At 37.7% G+C, this 17,858-nt stretch overlaps 1 protein-coding gene across 1 annotated transcript in view; it reads right to left on the reverse strand.

Moving 5' to 3' along the window:
• The window catches only part of LOC110101208 (fructose-1,6-bisphosphatase, cytosolic), a 75,520-nt gene extending 58,325 nt beyond the window's left edge, over positions 1-17,195 (reverse strand). The window contains exons 1-9 of the mRNA XM_020829007.2: positions 16,971-17,195; positions 2,118-2,165; positions 1,918-1,992; positions 1,764-1,825; positions 1,613-1,679; positions 1,322-1,432; positions 1,007-1,093; positions 586-656; positions 446-511 (exon numbers count right to left, since the gene is read on the reverse strand). Coding sequence (XP_020684666.1) covers positions 446-511; positions 586-656; positions 1,007-1,093; positions 1,322-1,432; positions 1,613-1,679; positions 1,764-1,825; positions 1,918-1,992; positions 2,118-2,165; positions 16,971-17,129 — 746 coding nt within the window. The 5' untranslated portion in view covers positions 17,130-17,195. The remainder of the gene's footprint in view (positions 1-445; positions 512-585; positions 657-1,006; positions 1,094-1,321; positions 1,433-1,612; positions 1,680-1,763; positions 1,826-1,917; positions 1,993-2,117; positions 2,166-16,970) is intronic.
• Positions 17,196-17,858: the final 663 nt, after the last annotated feature.

Raw genomic sequence — 17,858 nt, forward strand, 5'->3', positions numbered from 1 at the left:
TAATGGCGGACCAACCACCGCATACTTACCGTCGTAGGGAGACGACGGGCGGCAGGTTCCTTTTTGAGTTTTTGTTGTTTTGTTATAGATGGATGTATATGATAATTTTGATGGTTAGTTTTGTTTTGAACACCTTCATTTTGAAATGAATCTTCATGTATATGTTGATTTTGATTGATGAATGAAACGAAAAAATTTTACTTTGAGTTCTTTAGCGGCTCTTTCATTATGTTGAGCATGTTTTCTTTATGTTTGGAGACATGTTAATAAAGTTATGTAAATGTTTTAATTCATACTGTCCGACTTTCGTTCCTGCCTCGCCCTTTTGCGAGCTCACTAGGCCGGATCGTGACACAAAGGAAGAATTCCATAAACATAACATTTAAATAATGTAAAAAAGTACTTTTCAAAATTGTAAAAATTAAATGTCAACAAATGCAATCACCTTCCAACATAACGAAGAGATTTCGGTGATGAACCATCCTTAGGGAACTTGCAATTTTCTATGTACCTATCAGCCAGTATCTAATAAGAAAGCAGTATAAACGTCTAATAAGCAAGATCATTTAGCTTATGTTCACAAACTTTGCCGTTGGTCCATCCCAGTTTTTGGCATTTCCTTCATTTACTGAATATATTTTTCCTGTCTTTGGTATCTGCAGAATAAAAACAAAAGTCACCTCTCAGTTAAAAAAAGATGCGTGGATAATGTTTCATGCATCAAGGCTTCAAGATGTTATCTTACTTAAAAAATTTAATAAACAATTATGTATTCCAAGACTAGCAATAGGTAGTTAACGGAGAGGTGCATGAACTTCAGAAAATGAGCATGCACTATACCGAATATAAAATAATGCTGTAAAGATTCTTATTCCAAATCCAAAGTTTACATTACACTGAGGTTTTTGCTTATTTTGTTTAAGTTGAATTAACAAGGGTAGTACAGAGCCAACAAATATTCAGCTTGTTAGATGGACAAATGATTTATTCATGTGAACAACCTTACCTTAATATCTGGATGGGTCAGTATAAACTCCCCTAGAGATGGATCTAGGGTGAAACCATTTACACCATTCCCAGTACTTAGCACAAGCTGTAGGTGAGATTTCAAGGTTTAGTAAAATTGCAACTTAATAAAATAGAATTATCTGTAAAATCACAACTGAATAAAATAGAATTAGATGAACACAAGGATAGGAAAATATACATTGTAAAAAATAATAAGAAACGTGCTTACTGCTCTGTTATGTAATTTTCACTGAATTTCAAGGTTTCTATTGTTATGGGAAAGACGTACACCAAGCAAGAGTAATAAGTTTACCATGCAAGAACTTCCATACATGCAATAACCAGCTGCTAGCATGTTTTTCCCTGGTTGCAAAGCATCATCTATTGTTGCCTCTAAGTCATTCACTAGGTAGATCCCAAAAATCTAGAAACAAACAAAAAGACATGACTAAAGATAGAATTTATAGATCTAAGATAAATTGTAGAGCATATCAATATTTCCATCCAAGAATAGTTATGCGAAGTTTTACCAAAGAATGAAATTTTGGACAACGGATAAGGATTTTGACTTCATTTACAAAAATATAAATGAAGAGCAACATACTGTTCCGATTGAAACACCACAATCTATGTTAGAGGAACCATCCAGTGGATCAAAAACCACACAATATCTGCATTATCACAAAAAAAAATTGTAGTTGTATATTTTTTATTATGTAAACTAAAAATAATCAAGCAATGAGATTAGTGTATACTTTCCACGCAATGGTGGACTAACAAATGTTGCCTCCTCATCTTCTTCTGAAACAAGAATGCACTGCCGGAAATTATACAAGACTAGCATGAAAAAAAAAAGATAGATATGTAAATAAAATGGTACAAAACTAATTACAAAGATTACAGACTTACCGTACGCCCACTACTTATCAAAGCCTTAACAAAAACTTCATTTGAAAGAACATCTAATTTCTTCTGTTCTTCACCCTAAGCTTCAAAAGTCAAGCAAGAATTAGTTATGTGAATCAAAAATAAAGAAATCTCTATTTGAAAGTAAATTGTTTATTAGAATAGTACTTGTTAATTAAGCACCTATTCAACCTAAAACTTACCTGCACATTTGTATCCCCAGCAAGTCCTATGAGTTTTGCTAGGCCTGCCTGTTAAGAAAAAATGCAGAAAATTATACATAGCTAAGGAGTGTGATTGATGCAGAATATGAGCTCATTCTCAAAAATAATCATAAAAGGGAAATATGTAAATACTTGAGAATATTGGATTACAATTCGAAAGTTGAATGGATGGGCTCATTTAAATGACTAAATCAGCTACGGTCCAATTGCAAGAACAAAGAGAAAGAGTACAATCAAGGACCCTTGCAAGTGCCCAATCATGAAAAATCTTAATGTAACTTCAACTTATAAATGTTGAAAATTTATTTCCATCATGGGATAAAGCTTGGACTTCAACATACAGAGACTTTGTTGAAATGAAAAAATATATAATCACTTTTTATTCAAATTCCTTCTTCATTAAGTAGTCGGATTCTATACTTTTTCCTCGAAAACTTTCCTTCCTCTTTGTTTGAAATGAGGGGAGTTTGAAACTCTTGTAAAGCCGATACAAGAGAACTGATATGAATTTTAATATTTTAACTTTGAATAAGATATTTGATGAAGAAAACATCTTCTCATTTTCTTTGTGCTTCGTGGATTCAAGTGCATGTGTTAATCATCTCTATCCCCCACTCTAAACTCTGAATATCTCTTTCTCCACTTCATAAGCATCTGCCAAGACAAACAAACAAACAAACAAAAACCTTACATCCAACCCAATCCCTACCTTCAACTTCTTGACAAACAAAAATAAAAACCAAGTATTGATCCCTACACTTTGATACCCTCTTAACCTAAACAAAATCTTATCATCTACTTTTGATTACAAGTTAACATCCTTAAGCTAGTCATTCACTATAAATTTTAGCATTTTACACCACTTAAAACCAATTCTCTAAAGTGATATTCCAAATAAACCCAAACTAACCCAAGCCAAACTAGTCTCGACATTCCTCACACGAGACCCCTTTAAACACCAAACCTTTAACCATAAACTCCAAATTATATTCTCATGCCTTAAATTAAACATATATAGTCATTTCCATCAACCTATCCTCGCAAAAGGTCACCCACCACTATTAGTGATTGTTGAAGATGGCAAGACAAGCATTTTCCTAGAAAAAATAGCATTTTTGAAAACCCATATCTAAGCATCAATGTATTGTTCAATAAATCTGTTGAATCCAAATATGTCCAAGGAAGACATCAGACCTTACTAGTAGGCCTAAGAGAAAAGAAAACAATCTGTGGAATGATAAAAAAACTAGCAGAGTATCCATTATATTATCAATTAAAAGTGCCCTAAATTGTTCCTCATAACCCCTTATTAACAAGACTATAAGGACTACAACAAAGGCAATATAGAGAAAAGTAAAAATTACAATGCTACATAGACCCCCCATAAAATAATACACACTAGCCTAGACACGTTTTGCCTCCTAATTGGCTGAGGAGGCGAGGGTTGTATAATTCTCTCAATTTGTATCAAAGTGAGCATGGTGGTACCAAGTGTGCACTATATCAGCTTCATTGTTTGGGCGAGTTTGGTAGTATCGGTAGGCGTGAGGAAGCCTACAAGCAATTCCTGAGGAGAACATGCTTGAATGCTCTAGAAGTGCTAGGGCCCTAACCTGAGTCCTGGATCGCTTAAATAAGAAAGCGAGTGATTTATGGTTGTGAATAAGGCAGGTTTGGAGATTGGGCGATCATGATAGGGCAAGTTGAGGGCTCCTTGAAAAGGCATTATCCTGTAACTAAGTTTGGATGAAGGATGCTTGCTCTGGAGGAAGTAACTGGTGCATGTGGCTACTTAGCATGTGGTGGGTGATGAGTAGTTGACATGGGGGTCTTGGTCCACCTTGTGTTGGGTGAGTTCCTTAGTAGGCCTAGGCGAGTATTCCTATGAGTTTCAGGCTGGCGATCATCCATATCATCTAGGCAAATTCTACCTGTGTATCCATGATCACCTTCTCATGTATCTGATAAGTAACAACCTGATTGTGATAATGGTATCACCTCTTAGGAGTATATCCCTCTAAAGTCCCACCCGAAACTAGTAGAGAAACTTACCCAAGGACAAGGATGGGCATCACTAACCCACCTTCGCCAAGGAGCACACCCCATGCTGAGTGACCAAGTTCCTCACAATTTGCCGCAATACTACTCATCTTAATAAGATCCTCCACTCTAGCTCACCACTCTACTACAGGGAAGAGCTTACCCAATCGACCACATTTCATTCAGCTACTACTATCATGCTCAAAGACTTCTTATCCCTGAATAATTTTACTCGCCTTTCATGAGAAGGCAACCTCAAGCCAATTACGATAGTGATTGATCTAGTAATACAATTCATCCGCCACATATTTATCTCCTCTTGGACTCACCCACAGACTCACTCTACGCTTACAAACCCCTCTCGAGCTCGTCAGATCATTGTAAAGGTATCCATTATAGGAGGCGACATATGTCTAAGATTAATATGTAGGTTATATGGGTATTCAATATAGCTTGTATTTATATTTTTCTCTAAGTAGTCTTTTTTGTAGCTCTCAAAACTATAAATAAAAGGTGATGAGGAACAATAAAGGACCTTTTTTTAATCACTTTCTCACATTTGGCTAGAGATTTTGGATCTCTGGCCTTTTCTCTACAATCTTAGATTGAGATAGGGAGATTCTAATAACTTTCTTTCTTCCTCTCTACTTCTCTGCTCTCCATTATCACTAAAAGGTTCTCAGCTCACTAAATTGGCCTACTGGAGAAGTCATGTATCATCCAACTAACAAATTCAGATTCAATATCCTCCTAGGTGCGATAAGCATGGATCAATACCAATGATAAGAACACAAACTCAATTTAATGAGCGACCTCAACATAAGCTCACAGTAAACATGGAGAATGCCAAATTCAACATTTGTCATAACCTGCAAGAAATGGAAAACTAACAAAGACGATTCAGGGTGTATTGAATTGTCTCCAAGGACAAGCATGAGCTAATAGCTTGCCTGAGGGATCCTTTGACTCGACAGCTCACCCAAGACGTTCAGAGAAAGCGCTTTCCCCCATGCCAATCCCTGATTATACTCGCATTCGCACCAAGGCGAGTGATAAAGAAGAAAGCCCACCGACCAAGACCACTATCATCTCTAAGGCAATCGCCAAATCAAGAATGTTTCCTAAATTCAATGTGCCTCACTTGGCGTTGTATCGAGGCAAGACAGATCCCACAGATCATGTGAAAACCTGTGGATCTATGGCCTTGTTACTAGATATAGACGATGCCCTCAAGTGTTGCCTCTTCTTCATGGCACTTAAGGAGTCGGTGCTAAGATAGTTCATTCGCCTGCGCCTGGTGATGATCACCTCCTCTCCTAAATTCAAGCAATTGTTCTTCATGAAATTCGCTAGCACCCAAAAACACCAAAAGAACTCGCAGGCTTTGCTAAAGAAGAGGCAAGAGCTTGGCGAGTCACTAGGGAGCTTCATCATGAGGTTCTAAAAGGAGATGATGGACGTGAAGGATTTAGAGACTACAAGTACACAAGGCCTTGACTAAGAGACTACAAGAAGATCATTTTAAATATGCACTTGATCTACGGCATCCGAGAACACTAGCCTAACTAATGAAGTTGGATAACAATCATGTAAATGATGAGTATAATATGGTAGGTAAATCTTCCTTGGCCACTCGCCATCAAGAAGTTGCCCGAAGGAAAGATCCTCGCCAAGGAAGAGAGCAGGAAAGAATTTGTCCCAAGGATATGAGAACAGAAAACCAAACTCATTGTGTTATCGCTATTCTCTAGCACCCTGAGCAACATAGGACACCCGTGCAACCAAGGCTCTTCAGCATAGCAAGGACACTAGCACCAAGGGAAGAGGAACTTCCTCGTGCTACTTGCATATACCACTTCGAGATGGTATAATGTCAATCTATGCAAATTTGTCTAAAGAAACCTAAATATAATTTAAAGAAAATCTTGTGTGATATTGATTTTAAATTTGTCCACACCCTTATATGACATTACTTGTATTCTTTTTCAAACAAGCAATAAAAGATTCCTTTATTTTACTTTCATTCTCATATGTAAGCTGGTCCTTTCCAAAAAAAAAACAAATATACTTAAAAAGAAATCCTTAATAATAAAACTTGGGAAACTCATGTACCTTGAGGCCTAAATAGAAGAAGGGCTCACCCATGTAGGAGAGTCGCCCTAATACTCGAGAAAATCGAGACGACAAGGACAAATGAGCAGGCCACTCTCGTCTTGGGCAAGCTCCAAGTTCCCACCCAAGCTCAAGCTGAAGTTCGAGCTGAACTACTCCCTATAAGAGAGTCGCAGCCCCCAGGCATTGAAAAACTACAGAGGGACTAAAAGCCCCAAAGCAATGGTAAGTCGCCGCTTGGGTGAGATCTGCTTCTTATTCTCTACTAAGTACCTAAGGTGAGTAACATTTCAATCTAAAAAATTATCTTAATAAGCTAGGCCGCTTCAACAAAAAGAATAAAAAAAGAAAAAGAAATTTTTTTATAAAAATAATAACTATCAAACCAAATTTTATAAAGGCACTTATTCGCACTTCCATAGGTACCTCCACAAAATAAACTTGTCGTCAAACTTCATTACAAAACTGCTTAGCCACTACAAGCTGACTTCCTCCATTGCGACAAGAATCATAATGAGTAGCATGCAAGTCCTTTGTAGATGGCCAATACCCAAGCAATCAACCCTATAGGAAGACTCCTTTTGCAACATGATTAATAAATGAGTAGAGCATGAGTCTCCTATAGCCAATGAGTCTTGGTGGATACCTCATGAAGACCAAGAGTGTGATGTAAGGTGAGCCCACCAAAGGCAACTTCGCATAAAGCGACAAGATCACTCTCTTTAGAGTCATAGCCAACTAGGCTACCTCAAAATCTACACTACATCAAATCAACGAGAAAAAGACTCACTCGCACAAAATATCGTAAGCCTCTTCATCACTCATCAGGTGACCTAAATAATAACCTATGTAGCATGCATATAATAATTGGTGTGTTTAAGTACACTTGGTCGGCCCAATATTTAAACTATCTATTTTGAATCATGTATGTGGTGAATATGAAGATAACGTATCCAAAAAGAACTCACACATGATGACGCATTTACTAGGATACCAATCAAGCATTGAAATTCGCTCAAGCCCTGAACCAAGGTACATATGAAATTACTTCATACAGTTTACTTCGCTGAGTCAAAAACATGGCAATTTCTTATTTAACTATTGGACAAACACCCCTAATTTTATTTTAACTGTTCTCATTCCCCACGAACGAGTACACATACAACTTTATTTTCGGTTCCTCGATTCATACTATTTTAGTTCCTTCTATTTACACTATATTTACCAATATATACTACTAACTCGCTCTATCTTAAAAGTTCCCGGGGGGAGATGCCCCTATTTTACCTTATTGAAGGGCAAGTGCCCCTTATAACCATGCAAATATGTAATAGAACGAATTTAAAAGTAAGAAGGAAGTAAAGGTGAGTGCCACTTTTTAGCATAGTCGACCTTCAATACTCGCTCTTCCTCTAAGCATCTCTTAGCCTCTTTATAGATTCTATCCAGAGACTCGGCTTGCCCCACATAATGGGTCTGCTAGTGAGAAAGTAAGAACATACTCTACCATGCATGACCCAACAAGTTCATCGCAGATTAGCTGACATTCTGAGGACTAAGTTTTCGCATAAGCAAGTTCAAGACTTCTTCAAAGAAAAATTGCCCCTAGTCACAGCACTGCCAGGCAACCCCTCATCCTCCTCATCACCCTCAGACGAGCTTGACTCACCTTGTTGTAATGAGTCACTTGACTTCTCAGAGGATTCGAATGGCTTGGCAGGCCTCTACCCTTGCTAGCCACAATGGTAACGCAAACTCTTTATGCGTTTTTCGCTTTTGTGGCAGCCTAAACTATTGTGATGCCCTTCATCAGTGGATCTCATTACTCTATACGTGCCTGCGGCTTCTTAACCAAAGGCAGTTATGAACTCGCCTCCTCGGAGTCCATCTTTGCCTTCTTAGAAGGAGGTGCATCTCCTCACGCAAGCTCTGCACGCCCTTCATAGGACGCTGCTCGCTTCCTTTCAGTGGATTTTACCGCGGACTCGAAGACAATCCCCAAAGTCGTCAGGTCATGCGAAAAATCACAACCCATTATTTTCTCTACGGAATAAGAAAATGACTATGTTAATGTGAATTCAACGTTAAACAAAATATCTCAAAAAATCAAGAGACTAACCATAAAAACTTTAATATACTTTATGGTACGTGGCATAGTGGAGGATGAAAGTCCGTATAGGTTGTTAGATCTAACGCAATTGTCCTAATGCTAATCAAGAGAGGGGGGTGAATTGGTAATTTAAAAAACCTCTTAAAAATTTTGTAGAAAACAATTTTATCCTTTTTGTACAATTTAAATTTTTATCAAACTAAAAAACTTTTCAACCACAAAAATTAAAATATGCAGAAAAATAAAATTGTGAAAAAATAAAAACACAGAAATTTATAGTGGTTCGGTCCAACTAGACCTATGTCCACTCCCTGAAGACTCCCTCTTCAGGTATTGCAGTAGTACCAAAGTGACTCTCCTTTTGCTCCAACAGCAAGGAGGAGAAGCCTTTACAAAACACCTCTATTCCACCAATCCTCGGTGCGGTAGAGTACCATCGTCCTTTCATACTCTCCACGTGTCGATAGAGAACTATCATCCTTTCACACTCTCCAAGTGTTGGCAGAGAACTGTCGTCCTTTCACACCCTCCTGATGTCTGTAGAGAACCATCATCCTTTCACACACTTTTGGTGTCGGCAAAGAACTGAATCTTCTCCAAAGATCTTTTCTCAAGCAATTTCAAAGAAGCAAAGAAGAGATTTGAGAAGACTTATAAAGAGATCCTCACCATTGGGCAACCTTCTAAACCCTCCACAAATTCCACTTGTAAGATCTCTCTCCACACTCTTAAACACTCTCCCAAAGCATTCTCACACTTGCTCTTAAAGAAAAAATGAAGAAGCATACAACCACAGTCCGTTTTTAGGACTATATAAATAAAAGGCACGAAAAATCGTCCAAAAAATTAAAATTTTCAATTTGACTGTCCATGATCGTACAGTATGATCGACAATCGTATGTACGAACACTTCAAAATTTGCTCGTACGATCAAGTACGAACTGATTTCGTACTCTGATTTACCTGTGTACGAACTGTCGTTGTACAGTACGATCAGTTCAAAATTGAACAGTTTCGCCTGTTATGATTTAGTACGAACCAATTTCAAACACTGGATAACATAATGTACAAAATCCATATCGTACAGACGACGTTCAGAGTACGAAATGGTTACTTATCTTTTTGTCCATATGAACTGGTAAATTTTTTAAACAGTTCGTACTGTACATCCTAGGATCGTACAGATGACTTCTAGAGTAAGAAATGTTTGCATCCATTTTCATACCAAACGAAACATTGTACAGATGACTTCTAGAGTATGAACAGTTCAAAAAAAAATTAGGAGTAAAGGGATGAACTTGTACGTATCTATTTCATACTCTAGAAGTCGTCTGTACGAAGGTAACTTCATATAATACGAACAAGACTTAGAAAATTTTCCTACCTGGTTCGATTAACTGCTTTTTGGAGGAACCCTTAGATCAAAGCATCCCGTACGATCTAAATTTGTATAGTACGATTAGTTTTGAAAAATTTATAAATTTTTACTCCCCGTGTGTGTGTGCATGGTTACCCAATTACAATCATACTCTCATAAACTTAAGAAAGTATAAAAATACATATTTCAAAAAAACAATAAACCTTAATCTAATCTGACTTGAAGTCTTCAACTGTCTCGAGTATGATTTTCTTGAAACATTAGTACATAAAAATAACAAAAGTAATATTTTCAATATATATTAGGAGAAACAGTAATCAATACAATAATATTTTGGAATCATAAAAAACATACATGATATAAAAACAAAGTTATAAAAATCAAGTTGCAACAAAGGATGACTAGTAATTCGGCCTTGGGGATTGCAAGTGTGCTCTCCTCCGTAGTCATAGCAAGCACTATCGCCTTTTCTTAGTGAACACAGCTGAGCAAGCCAGCACCATCCAGGGAACTATGCTCTGAATGACAATGAACTTTACCTTCTAGTCTCGCACCTTATTTTCCAAGCTGACTGTCTTCATCATAATCGATGGGATTTGCACACAACCATCCTGGAACGCCTTCACTGTGAAGACATTTTAGAATAAGCAGAGCGACCACATAAGGTCGTGCTCGCATAGGTATAATGCAAAGGATACCACCGTCATTATTAAGTTTGGATGTACCTGTGTGGGGACGCTCTATAATAATAAAATACTTCTTCAAGCTCGACCCAAGGAGGGAATCGTAGCCACAACTCGAAGTTATTAAGAAGGATGACGAGCTTATCCTCGAAGAATGTATTGATTAGCTAACTACAAGTCACCGACATCATTGTAAAGTTACTGTGCAAGTAATAATACATCTTGAAGACAAATTCGACGTACTCATCAATTAGCCATGATCTCGGCATGTCTTCCTACCCACCAAACTTGCTTGCATATTTCCAGAGAGCGGCCATGAAATACGCTGAAGTCGCAAGTGGCCGGGAAAGTAGAGCGAGCAGAAAGTTCAAGCAAGAGTCTCGCCCAATGGGTCAACCTCTCCTATTTATAGCAGATGTACTATATGCAACAATTGAGGCAGCCATCAAATAAGTGTTAAATGCAAATATATTCTCTCTCTCTCTCCACTATTACTTGGAGTCATGAGAATAGGAAGTTTGAGTCCATCTCAAGCAACCGCCACCATATTTATTGAAGAACTAAAATGAGCGTTTAGTTCAACCTTCATTAATGTTGTACATATGCCTACCCCAATGCTATAGTAAAAAGGGGACAATAATCAAGCCCTCACAGATCGTGTAGTCATTAAGGATACATTAAAACACAATAATTGACCAGGCAGGAACCATGTAGTCACTTTGAGTGAAAGAGGCAATAATTATGCCGACATTACAAAGCAAATTGGTAGTTATGCATTTACTCTCCCAACCAAGTATTTGGTAACAGGGTTCAATATCTATCCACTCGCAATGTTTTACCCTTACTTTGCTATCCCGTCTTATATCATTTATTAAATTATACATGTAAGTTGCACACTTCACAAACAATTATTGGATACAGCATAGCCGTTCAATATGACGCCCCCTATAATGCTCTGGTACTAAAGGCGATGATAAGTACGTGTCAACTCCCTTTTGCGATAAGATCTGCAATGAGTAGCATGCAATTCCTCCATAATTGGCAATTGTGAGTGGATACCCCCGTGAAGATCAAGAGTCCAGTGTAAAGCAAGGCCCGCCTAAAACAACTTCACAAAAAAAGCAACGATCTAGCTCTTATTAGCATTAAAGCTAATTTGTAGAAGCTAAAGCAAATCAACGCAATTCTTAGTGATTCAAGAAGTCTAGTAATAATTTGCCAAGACATTTTATTCTATAATAAATCACCATGGCAACCTATTTGAGTGATCAACACCAAACATTGGCAATAAGGCCTAATCATATTCGCTACCAACACTCGCCCTCATATCATTCATTAGCACTCGTCCCACGATCGCTCTCTCATTCACCTGTCGCGAAAAAAAGCTTAGATAATTTTCAAAATTCTTCCTAGTAGTTCTCCTTGACGAGTATTAGGCTCGCCAACACTTTGAGGTTCATCATTTTCTTTAGTTGCCAGCCTCCCAACAACCTCCTCCAAAGAGATTGATCTTAGGAGAGAAAAGAAGTCAGCATTTTGTCCAAAGGAGAATGACATCACGAGCATCTACGTGCATCCCAACAAACTCGCTTTCCATCTGCTCAACTGATAATGCCACATTTTGCACCTCTGTCATCGCCAAAGCTGCATCACCAACTACATCTTTTTTCACGTCAACCTCTTATACTCCACCGACCATGATAAAACAGCTAGAGGCTTAGCCAAATGTCCCACATCTTGGGGCTCCTCCAAAGTCGGCGCCAAAATCAACAACTAGATGTTTCATCAGAAGTTTAGTCTAGGAGTTGCATGGGAACATAAAAAAGTTTATCCCATGATGCATTTCTCCTGCAATACTTGAAGTTTGTCCACAACACCAGAGCTTTCATCTCTTATCCATTTGGCAAACACTGCAATAGCTCACTCGATGACACACATGCTACTGGCTCCCTCATAGCAGGTACTTCCTTTCCTGGCATCACAATCTTTAAATGACCAAACTTGTCATTTTTAGACTTATCTTCCATATGAAGTGATTCCCGCGAAATGGCCACTGGTGGAGTTATCTCCCTAACAGCCTCCAATGCTGGTCCCCGAAAGCATGGTTTAAAATTACGCAATAAGAGGCGCGCCTCATCGCAATTTCGCCCCTTTAAGCCTCAAAGTCTATGCAATGAGTTCAAGATTTGAGGCGTATGCCTCAAGTTTACTGAGGCGCGCCTCTCACCTCATGTTTGAGAGGCGTTCGCCTCTAAAAATTTATAAAAAAAAAAAAAAAGTTAAACTAGATACATGCTCGGTACCACGAGGTACATGCTCGGTACCGAGCCAATATCGCTCAGTACCGAGCAGGTATATGCTCGGTACTGAGTGGTACATACTCAGTACCACTAGGTATATGCTCGATACTGAGTGGTACCGAGCAGGTATATGCTCGGTACATGCTCGGTACCGCTCAGTATCTTTCCATATAAACAACTTACGAACTTTAAAAACAAGCAGGTCGAACCCCACCAAGGGGCAGCGCCCCCTTGGATCCCCGGCAGACCGGTATATTGTTGTATTCATTATTTTAAGTAGTAATTGTTATGTTTAGGGGTTTAATATATTGCACTAATATATTCTTCTCATAAAGGATGGAGTTTGAGTTGAACTATATTTCATGTTGTCTTATTATTGAGATATTTTGATTTCACTTCATATTTTATGCATTTTTATGTTTTATATATTATTTACTCATTAGTATATACATAATTTATCATTTTATATTTACGCAATATTTTGATTTTGAGGCTTACGCCTCAAAAACGCCTTGAGGCTTACGCCTCGCCTCACGAACGAAAAACACCTCAATACCTGATTACGCAATTTTAAACATTGCCCGAAAGGTTGCTCGCCTCTTCACCCAAGTTAGAAAAGCTTCATCATCTTCATCTTCCATTGTGATTACCCCTACTAAGACAACAGGGACAACAACAATAGGCGACTCACTGACAATTGTAGCAATCTGCTCCCCCGCAACAATGGTTGCCTCCCCAGCTTTTATTTTAACTTTTTTTTTAGCTTTCTTTGTAAGGAGGCACGGAGTTCAACTGGCTCAGCCAGCTGTCGAGCCTCCTTTTTTTAGAGAAAAGCAAATAGCTTCATTAATAACTAAAGAAAGAAAAATAGACTACAACCTAATAGCATCTGATTCCTCCTTCAACAATTTAATAAAAGGAGGAACCTTATTCATGACTATCTTCCTAAATAAAAGAACTAAAAATAGCTTAGTTAGCACAAAGATTAGCTAACTTGTCTTCCCTATTTACACAATTAAAAATAACATAATTAAAATCTTTAATAAAAGAGATATCTCCCAAATCCTGACTGGCTTTCCTAACGGTTGTCTGAATGAATCTGATAATGTTTTTGCTATCTCCTTCGATGATTAGTCCCTTGTAAGCAACATCCAATCTTTAGCCACATCCTTGATAGATTGAATAGCTAAAAGCTCCAACCTAGTTATGCCCGAATGAACACAATCATTACCAAATGCCAACAAGAATCTCCTCTTGTAGTCATACCACCAATCCCAGCCTTGTAGGGCCTTAATAGGGAAGCATCTACATTAACTTTGAACCAATAGGGTGGAGGGGATGCCAATGATTATCCAACAATCTGACAGGTTGATTAACATCCCAGATACCTGATTTAAAACAATTAAAAGAATTTGAAACAGCAGCAAAACTCGCAGCATTGGTTGCAATCACTAATGGGCTCGTCACTAATCCACCATGAACAAACTCATTCCTAGCTTTCAACAATAAGTATACCGTGTTACAAAATAGGTTAACCAGCCAATGATTTTGATTATCCAACCATTTACAGCATATATCAAAAGAAGTGAAATAAGGAATACTGAATCCCCAATTGTTTAATTGTTGAACGTCCTTTAGCTTCCTGCATTTAGTAATAATGTGCTCAATATCTTCAACACCATCACATCTCCTTGGGCATCGTCATTCCCTTGTAATCTTCTATAACATAAAAATTGGTTTATTGGAATTGCTTTGTTGAGTACTCTCCATCAAAATGTTTCCACTCTAGGAATGAGCTTTGATTTTTTAAACCAGGTCCGACCAGTAAAATAATTGTTATAGTGTTCCTAAGCATCAGATGCCAAAGCCGAAATTGACTTACTAGAATTCCTAAGAATGAATTCCAATTGGTATTATGAACAATCAGATGAAATTTGTATACTTGTAATAAGATTTACAAGTTCTTAACCAAAGTATCTTTTAAGCTTCCTGACATCCCAGCAACCTTTGCAAATGAACATATCCACCAATGAATTCATGCTCTCCATCGACTGCACAAAGGTTGGCCATCTTTGAATTCTTTTATCCATTAACCAAGTATCTTTGAAGACATCAACTAATTTTCCATTGACAATTCTCCATTTGACAATAGGTTTAAGAAATTCCCCTCCATTATAAATTAATTTCCAAGCAGCAGAACCTGTTTTTACCGAAGCCTCTTCATCAAAAATTGAACCATATTTAGGGAAAAGAACTTTGTGCATTAATGATTCTCTGCCTTGACTATATCTACAAGTCAATTTGGCTCTTAAATAATTCTTTGTCAAGCCTCCTCCTTGTCAACTTCCTTACTTGAAGAGGTTGTCAAAAAGTCTGCAACCATCTACTTGGTGTTCGGTAAAGGTCAATTCTCCTTGGTGAAACGTGGTCAACCTAGATGCTTGGCTATGGTATTGAGCCGCAATGATAAGGTTTATATCTCAAAGTACTCACAGGTTCACTGATTACAATGAGCAAGAAAATAAACTTCCCTCAACACCAGCTTCAAATTTATAAAGAAGCCTCGGTACAGTGTGATGCCATGTTAACGTCATCAATGCAATATCAACTTGGTCCTCGAGACTATAATAAATTCGCATTTATTTCTCAATTTTTATATTAGGTAGCCGAATTTAATATTCATTCTCTCGCCTTTTTTGTCACTCATTTATCAAAGGGCTGAGTGAATCTATGATTGCCTTCTCTGGTGTTTTGACATATAACGATCTGGTCGTGATAAGGGTTTCCCCTCTTGAGAGCAAATCCCTCAAAGGATCTTCCTTGACCAGCAGATGAACTTACCCAATGAGAATGACAGGAGTCGCTTGCCTATCCACACCAAGAAGCTCACCCAAATGATGGCAACCAAGAAAATCCTCACAACTCACTATACTCGACTACAAGGAAGTGCCAACCCCAGAGACTTCACATTCCACAAAGCTGCAACTTTTAGGCTCAAAGACTCTTTATCCTCGCAAGAATTTATGTTCACCTTTCATGACAAGGTGACCCCGAACCTCCTACGACAGATGCTGATCCAGCAAGATGATTCACCAACTTCAAATCCATCTCCTCTCAAAATCGCCCACAAACTCACCCTACGTCTACTCAACCCTCTCAAACTAGCCCAACGAGAGATCTCACCCAGCCATTGAGTCCACCCTTTTTTAGCTAATCAAGAGAGGACACATAACTTAGATTAGCGTGTAGCATTCTTTTATTTTTCTCAATGTATCTGTTGTTGTAGCCCTACAAATCTTATAAATAGAAGGTGACAAGGAGCAGTCTAGGACCTTTTTCTAAACTCTTTCTCACTTTTGATTAGAGACTTTGGATCTTTGACTCTATTTTTTTATTAAGATAGTGGAGATTCTACAAGCTTACTTACCTCCTCTCTATCCACTTTACTCTCCATTCTCACTAACAGGTTTAAAACTCACTAAGTTAATCAGCTAGTAAAGTCGGGTATCATCCAAAAGACAAATTTGGATTCAACACAACCTGTGAGCAAGTTCCTGCTATAAGGTGTCAGGTTATTTACTGAATACTTATAAAGCCATATGTGAATATACAAAATCAACAAAGAAATCCAAAACCCTTATGATTTAATTAGCAATTTAGTTGGGTTTATTAAGTTGAGCATGTGTGACAAAATTTAAAATAGTAAGACCCCTAAGTAATCATTCGTTTTTTACTGGTAATTAGTCATTTTATTTTTCAAATTGGAAAGCTCCTTTCCTTCATGGAAACAGCAAAGTCAGTTAATCAAATCATTGGTCAAATTGGGAGAGTGCCTAAAATAGAACGAGGGATTGAAATCAATCAGAAATTATAAAATGCGTGCATTTTTGTTAAAAATCATTAAACCTCGAACTTAATAAAAACCTCAAAGAAAAAGGAGATTATTAATGTTTGAACATCAAACGACTAAATCGAGTAATTCATATTGGACGTCGAACTTGCTATGATCTCTAGTTATTTTAATAAAAAAGCAGAACCATTTAGCCGAATAGGCCAATCACACAAGCTAAATATAAGAAACAACAATATCAACTAGAAAACAAAAACAATTTTTGACAGATGAGGGGCAATAGTTGATTTAGCACTCGAATAACGGTAGGATACAAATTCATAATAGAGGGCAAAGCGCGAGGAAAACAGCTATCCGACCTTGTTGACGGCGGAACAAACAAACTTGCAGCCGAGAACGATATTGTTGAGAAGAATGGAAAAGTCGCCCTTGCTATCCGGGTGCTTAGACTGCTCGTTAAGCACGAATCTGGTAATCGTCATCAGGTCCGTCCGATGAGCGTCTGCAGCGTGATCCATCTCTCCCAAAGGATAAGAGTTTATGGCTATCAGAGGATCAACAGAACGTGAGGAGTATACATATAGGAGGTCTCTACATATAGAGGCCTGGAGGAGAGAAATATTATCCATCCTACGGGCAGAGCATGGTTTGAGGACACGTGGTGGTAAGGGCACGGGTCGACCCGTTTGTGTTAAAGCTGAGGATAGCAGTTTCCCGACGTCCGAGCCGCTCGCGCTCGCCCCTCTCGGATTTTTGTAAATTGTGTGATTTAATTATATTAATTATACAACTCTCCTTATCCTGTTGGTTGAGAGCTTAGGCTTCCAACTAAGAGGTTCAGGATTCGAGTCTATGTATATGCGTTGTGTGTATGATTTTGTCTTAAATGGCCTAAATGTTCCAAAAAAAATTATATTAATTGAATAATAATTTTTTATCTTAATTTATATTTTTTATTATTTATTACATATTAATTTAATTTTTAATTTTCTTACAGTTTAAAATAAGAAATCAGAGAAAGTCTCCTATAATCTCTAATTTTATGGTATCACAATTAGATAAGAAAAAATTAGTGTTAAATTAAAATTTGTTCATAAATGACACACATTCTCACTTGAGTGTTATTGGCAGCCAGAGCTAAAAATAACTTGTGAGTGACACTAGGGAGTATGGAGAGTAAGAAGATAGCTATAGCATTTATAGGAGTCTTCATAATAGCTTGAAAAATCTAAAATACTCATCTTTGC

This window comes from Dendrobium catenatum, unplaced genomic scaffold, assembly GCF_001605985.2.
Source record: "Dendrobium catenatum unplaced genomic scaffold, ASM160598v2 fragScaff_scaffold_1316, whole genome shotgun sequence".
Lineage (NCBI taxonomy): Eukaryota > Viridiplantae > Streptophyta > Magnoliopsida > Asparagales > Orchidaceae > Dendrobium > Dendrobium catenatum.